This window comes from Corvus kubaryi, unplaced genomic scaffold, assembly GCF_017639235.1.
Source record: "Corvus kubaryi isolate FWS band 111438036 unplaced genomic scaffold, C.kubaryi_AGA036_p1.0 37398, whole genome shotgun sequence".
NCBI classification, from domain to species: domain Eukaryota; kingdom Metazoa; phylum Chordata; class Aves; order Passeriformes; family Corvidae; genus Corvus; species Corvus kubaryi.
The window spans coordinates 12,559,628-12,578,590 of record NW_024581137.1 but is presented as its reverse complement, the minus strand read 5'-3'; the positions used below and the strand labels follow the sequence as shown (position 1 = coordinate 12,578,590).

Genomic DNA, 18,963 nt, shown 5'->3' with positions numbered 1-18,963 from the left:
ACCCAGGCAGTCAATTAGAAAGCAGCTCAGTGAGGCAGCCTCTGCACAGGGGATAGGAGGGCTATCAAGCACAACCAGTAGTGTTTAAATGAGAAAACAGCAGTCCCAGAGTCAAATCTGGGGCTGAACTAGTGTTTATGCATTTTGAATCAGGCTCCATCCCAGGCCATGCTAATTAAAAAAAAAAAAAAAAAAAAGAACTCCTAGAGGTCTTGTTGCCTGCCCAAAGGTGTTTCTCTCAAATTCAATCATAATGGAAGCATTTTCAAAGACAAAATACAAAAATTAGCTTTGAACTTTCTTTTTTACCTTTCTTACCTTCACATGAGTTTTCCCTGGGCTTTTAGGTGTCAATCAAATTGTCTTCCCAAAATTTTCAGGAACATCTTGTGTGAACTCTGTGTAGAAACATCTTCTCAGTTTTGCCTTGCTGGATGGAGAACCTTCTTTTGAAACATATTTGTATTACAGGGGTGGACAGTACAGCTTCCTGCTGCTTGTGACAGCTAAGGCAGAAGATTTCAGTGACCTTCACAGTGTTTTGAGCATGTTTCTTTCCTATTGAGACAAGGCCTACCAGGAAATGAATCAAGAATATTTCAGCCTTTTTTTTCAGCTTTTCTTTCCTTGAGCATTAAGAGATGACTTGAATTACTCATCTGAATCTTCACATTCAGGTGATTAGCATTTGCTGTGTGAAGCTTGATTCTAGCCCAAGTATTCTGTTTGTTGTGCCTGTTCTTGTAAGATATTTGGTGCCCCTTAGTTTTTTCCTTCTTGAAAGTCAGAATTACTGTCTACAACTAAAGTATATGCAATGCACCTACAGCTTTTCTTCAAGCAGATTGCTGTTAGGTTGTGGGGTTTTTTCACAACCCAGCTTCCATAGAAAGTTTCAACACAAGAAGAAATATGGATGTTTCCTTGGCAGTTTAGTCAAGTTTGTTCTCTTTTTGTCTATTAAAAACCCTTTATTTTGTAGGTGGTAAGCATAACCATAGTCATGACCCTTTCAGCGGCATCACACTTCATTTCTGAAAGCCCACAATTTAAGCTGGTCACACTTGGCAGAAATTCTTCATCTCAGGACTCCAAATAAGTGTAAGAAAAATGCCTTCTTAAAGAAAAATGCCATCTTATGCTTTTAAAGTCCTTTTTCCTAAGACTTGTATGCTTGTGCCATTTCTATGCCAGTAGCCTTTACACCCATACTCTTTACTTGCAGAGTAAATTTTAATTTACATAAAGATTCCCAGAAAGATCTGAGCTGTTCATGCTTCTGTGATAAAATAAATAATATGCAATGTGTGCAAACTATTCATCTGATTACGTGTGTGTGCGTACCTTTCAGTTTTAAGAATATTCCTTAAGAAAATAGGTCTTATGCACACTTGTGTGTGTGCATAATAGTTCAAGTAGAGAAGAACTTCTTGAGGTCACCTGAACCAACCACTTGAAAGCAAATTCAGACTGCGCCAGATTTCTCAGGGCAGTGTCTATTCAAATATCTCTGGGGATGGAAATCCCACAGCCTCTCTGAGTTCACATCCCAGTGCTTGACCACCCTCATGAAGAACACTTTTTTCCTAATGTCTTATCAAGATGTCCCATGTTGAAACCTTTGTTTGTGGACTCTTGCCCTTTCTTAGTGCACATCTGAGAAGATTCTGGCTCCATCTTCTCTGCACTCGCCTGCTAGATAATTGTAGGTAGCTCTTAGGCCCCAGACAGCTCTCTAGGGTTTCTGCTGTGGAGGAATCTGGCAGTATGGAAAAGAGGTGTTTCATTATTTTTTCTTTGTTTATTTATTTAAAAATTCTATGAATTAAATCAGAGGTTTAGCCAGTGCCTTTAAAACTCCCTAACTGGGTTAATGAGTGTATTTCTATGATTCCTTTCAGTGTTGCACTCCAAAGTGCAATTTGCCTTAGACATAAGCTGATTAAAAATCCCTGATGGAAATCAGTCAAACTGCGTAACACCTGTCTGCCTCTGGAAAATTAATCTTCCTGGTTTGGGTGGATTTCGGGTTTTTGTTCGTGGTGTTGGATTTTTGTTGGTGGGGCTTTTTTTGTTTGGTTTAGGGTTTTTTTGGTTGTTGTTTGTGTTTTTTTTCTAAGGGTTTTAAGTTCCCAGCCTAAATGGGGGATGTTAAAATAGCAAATCTGTCCTGAGAATTTTCAGTTGTCAATGTTCAAAATTCCAGATCTTCTACAGCAGCATCAAAAAAAAAAAAAAAAGCTAATCTAGACTACTCCATTTTTCTACATGGTCTGCAATTAATGTGATTATTTTAGAGAGCGAGAAAAGATTTTTCTATTTGTTTTTCCCTTCTTCAAGAAAGTGAAATGCAATCTACTGGTGGTGAACCTGACCATGAGTATGATAGTTACCCAGTTCCACAAAGGGACTTATATATTCTTCTTGTGTGTTAAGAACACTCTTACAAAATTTTTGGCTTGCTCCATGATTGTAGCTCTCTTACAATCTCAATTGCTGCTATGCTAACCCCATAATTTTTAAAACACATCAAAGGCAAGATCATTTGTGTATTCCCAGAGTTTATCAGCCGTCAACAAAAACCTGGTCAGAGACTTAAGCTGCTACTGGCTTGTGATATGAGGGTCAATGCCTCTTCTTCACCCGAGACCAATACCATTGTGCAGGAAGACACCAGGTCAGCAGGGCCATGAATTTACCACAGACGTGCTGTCCTCATATTAAGAGGCCAGTCAGCCATTCCATGCATGGAGTACTTCTCCCTCTCTTTTTCTATTTGTTCATTTCTTACCTGGAAACCTACTTTTTCCAGGTTGTTTCCCAAGCAGCCTCAGCAGCTAGAGCTAAACTGTTTTAGGATTGGGTCCCTGTTCAAGTACAAATAAGTTTTGTCCATTGATAGTTGAACCTCTTCTTCTATTAGGCAACTTCTCTAATATCAGACAAAGACTTTCGCACCTCAAGACATAAGGAACAGCACCTCCACTGGAATGGGCTATCAGGTATATCACCGTTCCAGTCACAGCTGGTGCTCCCCACCAGAAGGGATACAAATCCTGAGAGATTACAAAGCAAGGAAGTTGATTGGGAAGAACTGGAAGGAGGGATGGCATTGTGGTACCAAAATGCCACCCAACATCTCCAAAATGATTTAACTATGGTCTTGATTAAAGGGGTTTGCAGGGGTGATCTTTGCCTCAAATACAAAGCAGAATACACCTCTTGCTAGACTTACCCCAGCCTCTGGATTCAGAAATTTTATCAGAGAAACAAAATGACAAGCCTCTTTTACAGCCAAAGGAAAATGCACACACTTCAGACAGGTTTTCAGGCTTACATTTCACCCATGAAGAGGCATTTTCTTCATTGACTTAACCTGGTTTTAATCGTAGAGCAACTTAGCAAAGCACAAATATGCGCTCTGGATGTCAAGCACCTCCATGCTCCAAACACAGCAGCCTTGTGGGACAGCAGCATGTGCAATGGCTCTGGTCAAGTCAAGGAAATCCTCTTGACTTTCATTTGTTGGTGACCTTAATAATGTCAACAACATCTCTAACCTGAAATAACTGCTGTATGACACTAGTCTCTCATGGTATTCTCATGTAGTGTAGTTATCAATGCCCATTGCAAAAGAAACCCTTGTCCACAGAGGTTTGGGAGATATTATTATCTTGCTTTCTATCAGAATGCTTCTGATGGTTGCACAACATGCTATTGAAAAATGTTTTCTGTAGATTACCTTGTCCAGGACTGTTACTAAGAAATGACTTTTGTTTGATGAATGAACAAGACATGAAATTAAACACTTCTATGTCTAAGCAACCTGAACATGATAAATAAAACTAGAGAAAATTCAGCTGAAGTGAAATTCAAGGATACATCAGCTATCTCTCTAATCTAATAACTATTTTTAAGACCTTCACAGATGGAAGTTTTACTGGCTCAATCAATCTCTCTATCTATGATATCTTTTTAAGTCTTTTTTTTCTTTTTAAATTTTCATCCTGAATTCTGTGCTGTAGTTTTGATTTTTGTCCGGTCTGCAGTGGATCTAAAGAAAAGATTAGTCCTTTCCTTTTCTACATCAGTCTTTTTGTGTCCTCAAGGCTATGTTCATCTTTTCCTGCAGATGGCTTTTCCTGGATTTAGCAACTTGATTCATTCAGTCATTTTGCCTGACTATATCCTTTATGTCAACTCATTGCTGTGTGTCCCTCTTGAAGCACTGTGCCCAGGAGTGGGCATGGCCCACTGGAAGGATTAGAGCAGAGGCACATGAGCGTGGTGTTGATCCCAAAGTGGTGGTGGCTGTTGCTGTCATGGTAGGGTGATGTCATGATGTTCTGGGGCACTTTGCATGTGCGCTGTGTGCGAGGGTTGACATTTTGAAGGCTGGTCCAACCAAGTGTGATTACACTCACTACACTGTAGTCCTGCACTTCTACTTTGTTGGACAGCATCTTGCTTTTTTCCCACTACGTGTTTCCAATTCATGAAGATAATTTTGAATTCTAATCCTAGCCTCTGCAAAGGCCTTTATCACAGTGGGCATCCCATTAATAACCATGGAATTTTTCATTTTGCAAGTTAACATAGACTGAGAGAGGCTGCAGTGATTTAAGTTGCCTATTTTTATGGCTCCTTAATCCCCAGGAATGAGATATTTTTCCCTTTTGTCTGAATGGGAGCTCCCACAAATAGATTAATAGAAATTTTGGCTTTATTTCTTTGTCTACAGCCTTTCAGACTTACCTCTATTTTCAGCGTTTGCATCTTTTAAGTTATCTTTGCAGTCTGGTTTAAATTCTGGAGTCTAAAATTGCTTAAAAAGCATTGCTTTTAAATTGGTAGAAGGGATTTAAACTGACCATTTGTGCTGTGCTCCCGTGGTGGGGAAACATCTTTCTAACAAGATCTCTGTTGCTCCATAGCTATTTCTTCTGTGGGAATCATAAGAAGGTTTGAATGTCAGATCCTTGTTCTGTTCCTATCAATATCAGTATAACACATGAATATAGAATTCCTTTCAAGAAAATGCTCTTCTGATTTTACACCAAAGAAAATGGGAACAAGTCTAGTCCCTTATTTTCTTCAGGTTTTCTGAAATGGAAAAAACAAAACAAACCCTGAGGAGAAATCACTGATTTCAAGGAAAAAAATTATGTGAAATCTTACCTTTTATGATTTTATTGTCTTCCAAAAAGATATTTCCTTCCAATTCCTGTACTAAGAACAGCACCCCCATAAAAATAGCTTCGCCTATCTCTGTCACACATTTTGAAGGAAATTTGTTTCCAAGAAATTCGAGAGATTTGCAGATACCCCAAAAAGGTGGATTTTATTTTTTAATCTAAAAGTATCTAGCTCACACAAGTTGTCTCATCTAGGTCACTCTATAATCAGTGGAGACAGCCCATCCCAAAGTAGGTGAGATGAGTGGTGACTCATCTCTGAGACACTGCTATTACCTAGACAATACTATGACAATTTAGAATAGTTCTGTCTCTTTGGAACTTTAAAGTTAGGTGAGATGACATGAATGGTAGATTATGCTGGTGAAAATCATCATGCTGTGAAAAGTGAAATCCTTTCAACACAGCCTTCATTGTTTGCTTAAAATGATCACTGGGCTCAGGCACAGAGTACAACCTCAAATTGCTCCTCATCGGGTCTTGCTTGCCCTGCATGACCACATAATCCACAAGGTAGTGTGGCTCCCTACCTGGAGGAAAGCAGACGCTGGTTCCCAGGAGCGGCTGCCCAGGGGGACGATGGGAGGGACGAGGAGGGACCATGACTCCTGGCCAGGAGGGGGCTGAGAGGTGAGGAGGCATGAGGCTAGTTACAAAGCAGAAAGCTCCGTGTCCCTGCTCCCTTACTTTCATTCCACCTTCCCTCCCCACGCTCACAGTGAGCTATTTTATTTGCAAGCAGAAGGAACTCTGTTTTCTGCTCACCCACAGTGGCTTCCAAATGCTTTTAATGAGTATCCTCTTCTGCTCTACCAGAAGGCTGCTTCTACTAACCCAGTCAGGTAAGTGGGGTCTCACTTACAGCATCCTTCCCCCAACCTGCTCAGGACAGGTCCTTGGGGTCACATCTGTAGGGCCAGCACCTGGCACCCCTCCTCACCTGCATCCCTCGCCTGCCTCCTCCATTTTCCCCTAACTCCCATGTTATGGGTTTGCTGTCTGGAACTGGAAGATCCCAAATGACTGCACTGACGTAACATAAAACTCACCCCAGTTACGAGGATGTAAAGATTGGGTGTGCACTCACCAAACAAGCAAACGTGGACACACACCCTGTTGATCTTGCAGCCAGAGCATCCTGATGCTTTGAGAGCACGAATAGCTTTCTTACTTTGTTTTCTTTGTACACACACCACTAGGGGACGTTTTGTCATCACGTTTCAGTCGCTGTGCAGTTACACTTTTCCTTAGTGGGTCATGCTTCCTTTTCCGTCTTGGTGCACATCTAGATCATGGAGTGGATGTCTGAATTTCATAAGGCTCGTGAACGACCCGGACTCACTGAAGTTGGGAAAGAGAGAAGTATTTATTTCCCCCATTTCTCCAAAGGAGCCCATCTATCAACATTCCTTATGAAGCGAGGCAGCTGGTTATTTCACAGCTTGCTGGAGCAGCACAAGAAAGCTGAGAGCTGACTCTCATTTTAGCACTAACTGTGGAATACAGACACTGCTAGTGGTTTTGTGAAGAGAGGAGTAGTATACAGCCACTGCAAACCAAACCGGGATGAACATCACTACCAGTGATGCATGTTAAGTATTTTCTGAAAAAACAAGAATGTCTTTTAGACTAAGTAGTAGATATCAATTGGCAAAATTCAAATTTCACTCCTATTTTCCATTCTCATCTCATTTGTCTGAGGATAAGTGACTGTCTTAACCCAAGGCAGTACCCACCCACCCATCTATTTGCTTTTTCCCTTCTCTCTAATGCAGACAGAGCAGCTGGTGACTCTTTGGATTCTCTTTATTGTCACAATTGCTGGAAACGCCACTGTGCTCTTCTCTACCTGGAGGAGGAAGCGGAAATCTCGAATGACCTACTTTGTTACTCAGCTGGCAATCACAGGTAGTGTATGGGAGGGGAAAGGGCACCTGACCTACACAGGAATCACTATTAAAATGACCAATAAGAAAATGTGAGTTGAGCGGTGAAGAATTCAGTTGTCACCAGTTGCAGCTTGCCATAAAGCAAATGGATGGCTGTTTATCTTAGGGCTCAGTCTGACTCTGATCTAAAAAGATGTTGCTAGATGTAGTAGTATGCAGCAGCTGCAACTCATTGATGCCACTAAATCTTATCTTCCAGTATGAGTTTGCATCCGCATTTCCCAGAACCTGTCTCCAGCTGTTGTCATTGAACTGCTTAAATTAAACTAGTTTAAGATGAATCTCTTGTGTTTTTCTACTAAAACTACTCCATCAATTATGCTCTTGCAGTGAAGAGTGAAAATAACTTCATGTTGTCAGGTTTAACAAAGTAAGGGAAATATAACAATATAAAGGGGGAGAGAAATGCATTTAGGTATTTTTTTTATGGAAAAAAGGATGCTGATCCAAGGACTTTGTAGTTTTTAAACAGAATGTAAAATGTACAGAAGCCTGGTTTGTAAAATGTCAACCTCAGCAAGAGGAAAAGAAAATGAGCATAAGCAGCACATTGTTTCTCTGTGGTCTTGAATGGACTACATTTCTGGGGGTTTAAGTTTCCCAAGGGAAAATATGTGCTGTTTCTATAACAGTGTCCTGCTACTAATCCCTGCTTACAAGACATCTGTGTATACACAAAACACTGCTTACAAGACACTGTTTGTGTATACAGGATATCTATATTCCTTCTATTGCTTTTTTTTTTTTTTTTTCCTAAGCTATGGTAAGAATTACAGCACTTTTTCACTAAAGAGCCGTTTAATGTATGATTTCCCACCAATACTGCATCCTCCTTTGGTGTCTGTTGTACCTGTGTTTAAACTGGAAAAACAAATTACTCCACTGCCAAATTTTCAACATGCATTTTTGCAAATAAATGAACTCCTGCTCATGGTCTCAACCACATCTGCTCAGGAGCATGTCCAGTTTTAAGAACTACTCTCAGCTGAAGCAGATAGACCAGGGTGTACAAATTGATGCAAAGAGGCAGGCCTGTAACTACAGGTGATATGAGAATTCTTGCAAGGTGAGGAGGTAAAGGTTTGCAGTGACTCCTCTTCTGAAGTGCTGACAGATGGTTTTCCTATTTGCCTGAGTCATCTGTAGTAAATGGCTTTACTTCTTATCTCAGTTGTGACCTTTATGACACTTCCTTCATGTGCCAGTGGTATTTACCATCAGGTAAGGCAGGTCAATACAGCCTCACCCCCAGCTTGGAAGCATCAATCACAGATCAAACCTTACAGTGTTCACAGGAGTTTCAAAATAAACAGTCTCTGCTCAAAGAGTTCCCAATCCCAGATGAATGGAATGTACTCAGGCAACCAAGCAGAAGTACAGGCAAAGAGCAGAGGAGCAGAGGAAGCCCCAGATGGACACCATCCATTTTCTACTTACTGACAGGTGTACTGGGGAGGCTACTGCTGTTGCGGTGCTGGAAAAGGGTCTTAGTGCGAATTTTGCCATTTTGGACCTGTAGGAAAGAGGACTTTTTGTATTAGAATGGAGGTGCATGGAGAACTATTCACTAGGGGTTTAAATACTGCCTGCATGAAGGGAGAGGAAGGCGTTGCAAGTGCAGTTTTTGAGGGAGCTGAGATAATCAGTGGCAGTGGCAAAGACAACAAGGCAAATATACCATTAGATGTGGGCAGCAAATAGTGCAATACAGCTGATGTTATAATTTGACTGAGGTCCATGTGCTCCACTTGCTGAGTTTTCTGACTTCCCCTTCCCTAAAATTATCCCTGACTTTTAAAATTGCCTGAGTTCAACAGTCTGTTCCATTTATTATAAAAATTCACATAGAAAGCTCACTTGACATTCACATCTGCAAGGTTAAAAGAAGTAACTCCAGCTTAAACATCAAGGTTCCTTTCAAGCCATGTCGACTTCTTTTTTGTGATGCAGGAGTCAGAACTCTAATTTATCTTCCTGCACCGAGACTGCCTGTCAGTATTTTGGCACAAGGAAATGACTTAATTCCTGAAATGGAGTCATTTCATCTTCTTATCTTTAGAAATATTATTAAGAACAAAGCAAGCTGGCAACAGCCATCATCCTTTCACAACAAGTTATGAGGTAGATGCAGAACATTATGAAAACACTGACTTGTCACATTGCTTTGACATGCCAAGCATATTTAAATCCTACCAACTAAAGCCTAATCTCCTGGCAAACAGTTTCTGCTTAGTCAATATTACTACTTCCATCTATTTTGAGGTTCTTAAAATATTTATTATTTCAGCCCCAGTAGCAGAAAGAAGAATAATGGATATAGCTTTATCAATGCAGGCATTTCAAAGCCATTTAAAAACTTTTTGTCTATTGATCTGTGGCTCAATAGTTGAGTAGTGCACTCAATTCTCACATTTTCCCACTAATGTTGTACCAAAATGAAATTAAAATACAGCCTGCCTGTTAGAATAAACAAAGTGTTCAAAGCAAAATTGTGGATAATACATGAATAGGAAATTAGCACTGTTGTTCTTCTTGACTGGTTGCCAAGCCAGATGCAGATGAGAAGTAACTAGCTGATTGAGGCTTCTTTCAACACTGACAGAATTCAGTGGTACAACCCACTCGGCAAATCTAGAGAAGACACTTACTGATCCCTTACTACATCATAATTAAACGTGGTGCTCAACGTTGCAGGAATCCGTAGGAATGTGAGTAATCCCTTCAACTTCAGAATGCTTAAGGATGTTGCTGAAGCCTGGATTCACAATATTCACAATATACACTTATACAATGCTTGTGTCAGTACTGCATTTAAGTCTATGTCTAACTCTCAGTTCATGCATAAATCTCTTTGAAATTATCTGGGAATTAAGCACTAGGAAATCAGCTAAGAGTTAACAGCTGAGCTGAACAATAGTACTAATCACTCAGCATCAGCTAATTTAATGAAGAGGAATATTGCCATATTTGCCTTGTGTTCAGTTTTCAGTTTGCCTTTGGGCATACTCCTCTTCTGTAAAAATGTTTTTCTTAGAAACAAGTTTGTCTGTGCAGACTGAAACTAAAGCTAGGTTTCCTACAGATTTCTATCTCAAAGGTAATTTAGTTTCTCAGAAAGAGCAAGCTCTGAAGAGTACCCTGTGAGGAGGGTAGCTCTAAACACTTTTCCCCAAACAGATTTCTTCTGAGTTTAGCGCAAGTTATGCTCATGGCATAGCTATCTCTCCTGGCAGGAAACCTCTCACATCTTCCCCTACCTGATGCCACTTCACATATCTTCAGAGTCTTAGTGTCTTTAAGATGTTTGCCTCCAACTGAAATCACCAAGTGCTTCAAGATCAAAGAGTAGGATGAGTTCACAGGCGCTGTATTAAGCTGGAAATATTGAAGGGAAATATTGTTTTCAGAAAAGATTGTTTTTCCACGCATTTATATCTGTATAGGTCAGTTTACCCAGCTCTACCAAATGAAAGCCTTCTTAAGTTTACTCTCAAAATGTAAAAGCAGTGGACATGAGGATATATCAAACTCAATTATTTGAGTAGTAGTGGATAAGGAATGTAATTTATGTGCCAAAGAATTAACTCAGTAGAACTCTTATTATTTGACCAATTCCAAAACCAATCAAGAAAGATATTAAAAAAATCTGCTGAAAGAATTTTGCTTCTCATTATTTTCCATTCAACTTTAACTACTACTGACAGAGGAACGTATTTATGTTCCTTTTATTGACCAGAAGTAGGTAGTTTATTTAGATCTTTTTCTCCAACATTAACATCTGGAAAGTTGGAACTTGAAATGTCATGACCTTTAGCTCAGTGTGTTTCTCTTTCTCTTCCACCATTTAGCAGAGATCAGTAATTTAGGAACAGTGTTACATTTTGTTCATTTTTAGGGGTAGAAATACACGGAGGCACTTTACTCCATGCCAAATTTGAAGCTATAGTCTGACAGTCTTGTTTGGAAATACTTGCTCTTGTAGGTATTGCTGTGGCTGTAATGAAGAAAGAAAATAGAAGGAGCATCACCTAACTTCTATGGTAGCTTACATATAAACAGGAAAACAAAAGATGTTCTGTAAACATATGTAGCTACAGTCCATATTATGGTATAAATACCAAATCCTAAGGGATAACTTGAGAAAGACAATAAAAAGAAAAGGAGGTAATTTAAAAAGTGATATAAAGATATTTGTATCATTGCCACCTTCTTCAGTTGCACCCAGAAAGCTGAAGGCCTTGATTCTTATCAGCTGCACTCATTTTGTTCAGTGTTTGGTAAAAAGCCAGTACACTGAGAACCTGCTACAAGAGGGCAATGCAAGCATATGGGTGGAAATGGACCCTGCTAAAGGAAAGTGTTTGTTTCTGTGTTGCTTCTACCTGGAGAGAGCATGACTGTGAGACTAAAACCAACTGGGCTCAATCACTGACTTCTAGAATAACTTTGGATTACTGAAGGGAGAGACTACCAACTAATTTTCTGGTTAAATGCACTAAATGAGCGCATCTAACTGTGCAGCTACAAGAGTTAGACATGAACAGATTTTGTCCTTCTTTTTCTCCTTCTTTTTTTTCCCCTGCCCCAAAACCAGTAGGGCACTGACTACTTTAATGGACTGTGCCTCTCCTTCAAAAATTTTCTTCATTGTTCTATGTGACTTGACAGAATGAAAATGACTTGTTACTCCATGATCTGTAGAAAAGCTTAATATAATAACACCATTACCCAAATTGACATGTAGAACATTATTAACAGATAATGGTCTCTGTTCCGGCTTTTCATCTGGAAAACGGTACTTGGAATATTTCTGAACTTCAGAGAAATCATACATAGAAATTTATCAGTTTTAAAAGTACCTTAGACATCACAGTGATTATGAGCATTGGAAGTTAATTGCACAGAGCCAATTAGCAGCTAAATCAGCAAGTCACCTTAATGGAGGTAGACTGTTGGCAGCCAAAAAGTCTACAGAGTTCCCAGTTAGACTGGAAAACTTGCCTATCTTGCCAGCTGGGTCTTGGCTGGAACCTGACAATATGATTTACGTGATTGTCCACCTAAGACACAGAAACCTAATGCAGAAAAGTGAACGAATTCCCAGAAATGTCTTCTTCCTCTTTCCACACTAACTGTCTGCTAATTTGTGGGAAAAATATGAAGGCTGAGGAGAGGTGAGAGGTTTCATCATCCTACCTGCAGAAAAGAAGACTTGGAGGAAGTTACAATTGTACTGCAGAATTCACAGCTAAAATTTAAAGAAGGACCTGTGAATTTCTTATATTCATTATGTCCTAAAACCTCTTGAAAATATAATTAATGTAAGGAAACTGTCTCTGCTAATGGATTATCTGTGTTCTGCACTGCATGCTCCCGTCACTGCTGAAAAGGGTTTGTCAAGACTGGGAAGAAAGAGTGTAATTTGTTAATATTCCCTCGGGCACAGACACTGACATTTTACATAGTACTCAATGGCATCCAAATTCCCCACTTTTGCAAGCAGCTTGGTTCCCACACACCTAGCTGGAAGTCTATGAACTCTGCAAATCACCCCAGTGTACACACAGCTTGAAAAATAGAGAAAGAAATAGGTTATATCCACCCTTCCTCTGTATGCTATGGAAACCATAGCATTTAGTACAAGTTCCACTTTGCATTCACAGAATAAATGTGATTCAATTTACCAAGAGCATAAATGGTCTCTGGGAGTAAACAGAGCAATATTTGTATTCCTTATTCAATGCATCCCATGAAAATATGTGAATAAGAAAATTTGTTGCATGGCTGCATTATTTGCCTGGAAAAGAAGCAATCAATTTTCCATCCTCATTCTGCCAAGAAGACTAATTCAGTAAGAGGAAAGCAACACAGGACTTACTTTAAGTTAGGTATGTATTAGTGTGCCCCCACAAACTGAGACATAATGCAGGAAAAGATAAACGTGGTCACAGCCTGCAATACCCTGTGGCAGCACGAGGCAAAAAAGATTTGCTGTCCATTGCCACTCCTGGCAATTTAATAATGTCTAGGAGAAACTCAAATTCTCCTTTGAACTTTTACTCAGATTTGAAGATGAGTCATAGTTCCCTAGTTTGTAATATGCAACTTGGACACTGGTGCTGTACAATTCCAGCTTGATATTATGAATCATCTTCTACTATACTCTAAGATTTCCTATGTAAAAAGCCATGAGTATTTCTGCATGTCTGTATGTATTCATTTCTCTCTGCATAAACAGTTAGTCAAAACATATTTTCTCTTTTCCCAAAGAAAATATCCAATACATGCATTGCTCTTAAAATGTATTTTCTCCCAAACCAGTCCTGAAGTAGATGGGGTAAAAAGTGGAATTATCCTCAGAAGTTAGGAAACCAGAAGTGAACTTCATCATCAAAACTGAGAGACAGAAAGAAGCTTTGTGTGAAGGAGACATGTTCTCTTTAGGGGTATCAGGATCTCTATTTCACAGTGTTTGGTCAGACAGCCAAAGGAAAACAGAGTACATTTCATGTTTTAGAGGTGAAATCATGAAGCAAGAGGTCTGACATAGAAAACTTGGTGTCCTGAAAATACTTTGTTCCAGTCCAGTCTAATGGTGTAGGAACATTGAATCTGGGACTAGTGCACAAACATCCATGAAATTACACTACTTCCTGTGAGATCTAAAGAAAAAGAAATTTTTTTTGGTGCAAAATTTACCTCCTTGAGAAGGTAAAGTTATGATACCACAAGACTGGGACTATAAGCAAAAAGGTAGCCTTGGAGACTTGGCAGTAATCCTAGGGTCTAAGGCAGTTGGATGGCCTTTGCCTTTCTTGTATGTGCCCAAAAGGATTGGAGTCAAGGAAGTATATGAGTTAAAACAAAGAAATGGCAATGGAGCAAATCTTGCTGCAGTAACCAGAGAGTTTTAGGCCAGAATGAGGTACTCCAAAAAGCTGGCTGGGAGCTATTGTAGATATGGGACATTTGGAAAATGCAGAAATGAGCTGCAGGTTTGCTGACAACAGCTTCTGCTTTAGAATCCAATTCCAAACAAAATACTAAGTGTTTTTAACCAGCCCACAAAAGGAAACTTGCTATGCTGTATTTTTCTTAATGCTCGTGTAGTTTTAGATACTTGAATACTTTCTCAAGGGCTCACTGTGTCCAGAACTGGACACAGTATTTGTGTTTGCTAAGACTCTATCCATTGTAGCTCACTGCAGTAGGAAACAGCAGCACTAGCACAAAAAAAAAAAAAAAAAGAATCAGCCGATGTGCAGTAACTATAAGGATAGAATGCAATGTCCCTCACATTAGTGGCAATACAAAGGTAATGAGCTATCCAAATTTTCTACTGGAAGCAAGAATGATCACCCCCTTAAAACCCCTGCAGTGGTTTTTATTTATATAGCCTAGTTTAATCTTACAAATGCAGGAACAAGATGTCCATGATTCATGATTTGTAATTAATACAATCACAACCCACTAGGTAGACATCCTTAAACCAGTATTTTTCAGTCTGTTTTCTGTGAACAGTGGTCTTCAGATCCCTTTCAGGTAGCAAAACCACTCTGCAGCATAAGCCCAAGTATAGAGCTGAGGTTCATACAGGGAAGGAGAATTCATGAAAAAGGTCTCTTCTTTCCTCAAAGTACAGTACCTAAATGCTCTACTAAATTGCTCTGGAAGGGGACGGTTTGTGTGTTCATCATACACAGAGACTCAGAGTGGGATTTTCAGTGTGCTTAAGGATATAAGCTATATCTCACTCTGCAACTGCAAAACAGCAGACACTCTCTGCTTGCCAGTAGTTTCAGTACCATTTTCAGTGTAGGATATGGTCATATGGTTTTTTCCACATTCCAATGGACCACCTGGGACCCTGAGAATTTAGTAACAAAGATGATATGCCCTCATTTTATCTGCATCTCAATCACTTTAACACTCTGAAGCCAGATATATCTTTTTTTAGTTTGTATTTTGTGGAGTTACAAAGTATTTTCACTAGATGTGTTGATTCTTGTCCAAAGAATTTGAGTATTTCCTGATATAGCCTTTAGGGACTTAATAGGTTTTAGTTCATAAATCCTCTTGCTTCCAAAGCAGAGGAAAAACTAACTACAACATGCCTATAAATATGCAATACAGTGTGCAATGATTATTCCTTTGCAGTGTATATGTATGTTTAAAATCACAAGCAGGCACCAGACTTCTGTTCCTAAGTCATCCAGGAGTGTTTTTGAATGCCATCCCTCAGGTTTGGTCCCCTGGACATCCTCGGAAAGGAAATAAGAAATATTAATGTAACATCTTAGTGACAATCCTATCTCCCCAAATTCACCCCAGATCATGCAATTTTAAACTAAGATGGAATCCGCTGTTCTGTTTGGTTTTCCTGGCTAATAAGTAATTTCTGAAGGCATTAAAAGTGATGAATAGACCTTATATGCCCTGTCTTTATCAAAGGCATCGTTTTCTCATTTCAATAGACACACACAGCCTGAACTTGATTCCACTTACCCACCCACAGATTTCCACGTAGGAGGTCCACATTTACCACTTCTATTCTTTTAAAAGGAGCTGTCATTCCTTCAGATCTTTGCATACAAATGTTTTTCCTGACTAGACATCTGTGTGACTAAAATGAAAACATTTCCTTTCAGCTGTTTTTTTGCCAGTATCTTTTTACTCCTCCTTTCACCTGCAATATAATTTCTCTAACCCTGTGCTGAGACTTGCACTGTGCAGCTAAATTACTGCACCATCACAGCTCTGCTGATATCAGTAGGGCTGTATGGAGATTATCAAGATTTGTATGGGCAACTACAGCACTTTGAGGGCTGTAAGACAAAAATGCAGTATGGTCTGGGCTCATATGCTAGAGCACCCATGTGGTATTTGGAAGAAACAGCAAAAAGAACAACAAAATTCTAATGCTGGTAACTTTTCTAGTCAGCCAAGTGAAATGCAGATTAGGCAAGTATCTTCAGACACCTTCGCTCTCTTACAGCTGAGTGGTTGAGTACTTAGGTGGCAATTTACATTTGCAGGTCTTTGAGCCAAAGCAATTTTAATCTGTGACCTTCTTCACCTGAGGAAGTTACTGTTACTTGGAACATTACACCATTTGCTTTATACAGCATCATTAATACTGAGATTAGCTCAGTTGGTGAGAGTTTGGTGCTAATAATGCCAAGGTTGTGGGTTTGATCTCCATAGTCACTTTGAATGGAGAGCCATTCACTTAAGACTTGGACTCGACGATCCTTGAGGGTCCCTTCCAACTTAGAATATTCTGCAATTGTGTGTAATAGCGGGGAAGGTGGAAGACAAATGCCCTGTTAGCTTCTTGCCATGTGTACAGAAGTAAGTCTAAAGAAAGTGCACATCTTGACATCAGTCCTGGGAAGAAAAATGGGACATAACAGTCCAATTATAGAGATAATTGGATTAAATTTCATGTCTGCATTCTTGCACACTGGTATGCATTTTAGGTATTATTCATGCCATCTATTTTAGGCGCCTTGTTGTAGGTATGTAAGATACAAAGTCACCCTCCCTATGCTCAATTTATAGCCAATAGAGCAAAACACTCCAAGCAGCTCTATACTTGGGCTTAAGTTTCACTGACTTGTACAGAAGGATTCAATTCCTAATTTAGTTCTCTAAAGTTGACTGTATAAATCCCTCCAGTGTTCGTACATCACCAAATATGTCAGGATTACTATTTTTTTTTTGACAACTAAGAACCTAATCTTCCTCCATTTCAATCAGACCTCAGAAGGCTATGACTCAAATCCCATCCCCAAAGTTTTACAGAGAAGGTGTTTCTCAGAACCTTTCAATTTGTTTATTTTTAAGCATAGCAAGGCATAGCAATATTACCTGATGGAAAGTGCAGGATTATTTCTTTTGTGCTCAGATTTGTTTCTTAATTGCCATCTGGAATTTGTCCAAGATTTTACAGGCACTGCCCAAAAGACAATTTGTTCATAGAATCACAGAATCATTTAGATTGGAAAAGGTCATCAAGTCCAGCCTAATGCTGCCAGCTCCATCATTAAATCATGTCCCTGCATATCACATCTACGTGTCTTTTAAATCCTTCTAGGTATGGTGATTAACCCCTTCCCTGGGCAGTGTGTTCCAATGCTTGACCACCTTTTCTGTGAAGAAATATTTCCTAATATCCAAACTAAACTTCCCCTGGCACAACCTGAGGCTATTTTCTCTCATTCTATTGCTTGATACTTGGGAGAATAGACTGCTCCCCAAGTTTCTACAATATCCTTTCAGGTAGTTGCAGAGATCTAAATGGGATCTGGAACAAAAGTGTAGTTTAAGTGACAAATATTACTCCAAACCTGTGCGTTAGCACTACAGCTGCATGATTAGCCTTAAAGGAGAATCTTTAGGATCATAGAACTGATTAGGTTAGAAAAGAACTTCAAGATTTTTAAGTAGGTATAAGTGCTGTGCCCACTGTGTTGGTGGAAAGAAGCATCTGAAATTACTGAATTACAATGTGGATCTGATTCTGTTTCTGCACGCATGAAATACACACACACACACCCCCCCCAAAAATCCAAAAGAAGCTTGAAGGCAAGTCACATATTTCTCCACTCCTATTATGTTAGCAGGCAGTAGCAAGAAAGGAAGAGTGAAGACCTACTAAACAAGAACATGATCAGTCAAAATAGGATGGAAATTTCATCTGGAAAAATCTCCAAACATTTCATTTACAAGTCAGACTTTTCTGCTACTTCTTAAGGAATAGGGATAACAGCACTGAAAAGCAGAAGTGATCGACTATGCCAGTTTCTTAGAGGTTACTGATAACAAACAAAAAGGAATTTTTTCTTTCAAGACATTTTTACTTTCATTGTAAACTAGCAAAAGAGAACAATAGACAAAATGTTATTCAAATATGCCAGAAGCCTGCACACTAGAAGAGGGGAATAAGGGGTTTTCTGCATGAAGAAACAGTTTACTTTGAAATTCTGGGAACTTGAAGATGCATGACAAAAAAAGAGACATTTATTTATCTCATAAAAAAAAAACAAACAATCCTGTATACATTTTGAGATTGTATTGTTTTTTTGATGGATATTTTCTAGTCTTCAATGGAAGAACTGATTTCTATATATTTTTGTTTCCAGCTCCCATAGGCAGGGAGAAAACCAGGAGCTGATGCCACATATGAAAAGGATGGAGAGGCCTCTTAGAAAATGGCTTTCCCATGCTACAGAGATAGGGACTGTATAATCAATCACTGGTTTTCTAATGTGTTATGGGAGTGCTGGAGTTACTGCTATATTACTAGTAAATCCAGAGAAAAAATTTAGATTATATTAAATATGGTAATTTCAGTGCTCATTAGGAAACTGTCTCTCCAGTGATATCTGATAGGTCAGCTGAAATACAAGAAATGTCATTTGCTGCTCAGTCTTCTCTGTTTTAATGAAACATGCTTTTAGAAACCAAGGGGACATTCTCTATTATTTAAATGCTTTTCTCAAGAACTGCAAGGTCACAGCTGTTTGCTCATGGAAGTCAGTAGCCTTCCCGGTAAAAGGGCTGAAAAACAGAGTGGCTTTTCCCCTCATCCTTAGCATGGAATCCAGAGTCACCACTCCTGAGGACAGCTTTGTACATAACCCTGGTAAAGTAAGGGTCTTTCAGTGTTTTGTCCATCTTTCTAAAAGGAGGATACCATGAACAGTTCTTCAATGTTTCACTCAGAGAATCAATTTAAATTTGGATTCCTGTTCATCCCTGTCAGAAGCACATGCAGGCACACAGCAAGCTTGACATATTTTAAGTACTGAGCTTGT

General features: G+C 39.3%; 1 protein-coding gene across 2 annotated transcripts in view; it reads left to right on the top strand.

The window, feature by feature from the left end:
• Positions 1–18,963, top strand: part of NPSR1 (neuropeptide S receptor 1) — a 58,426-nt gene that overhangs the window by 6,007 nt on the left and 33,456 nt on the right. For both annotated transcript variants that reach the window (XM_042044249.1, XM_042044248.1), the window contains exon 2: positions 6,971–7,103. In XM_042044249.1, coding sequence (XP_041900183.1) covers positions 6,971–7,103 — 133 coding nt within the window. The remainder of the gene's footprint in view (positions 1–6,970; positions 7,104–18,963) is intronic.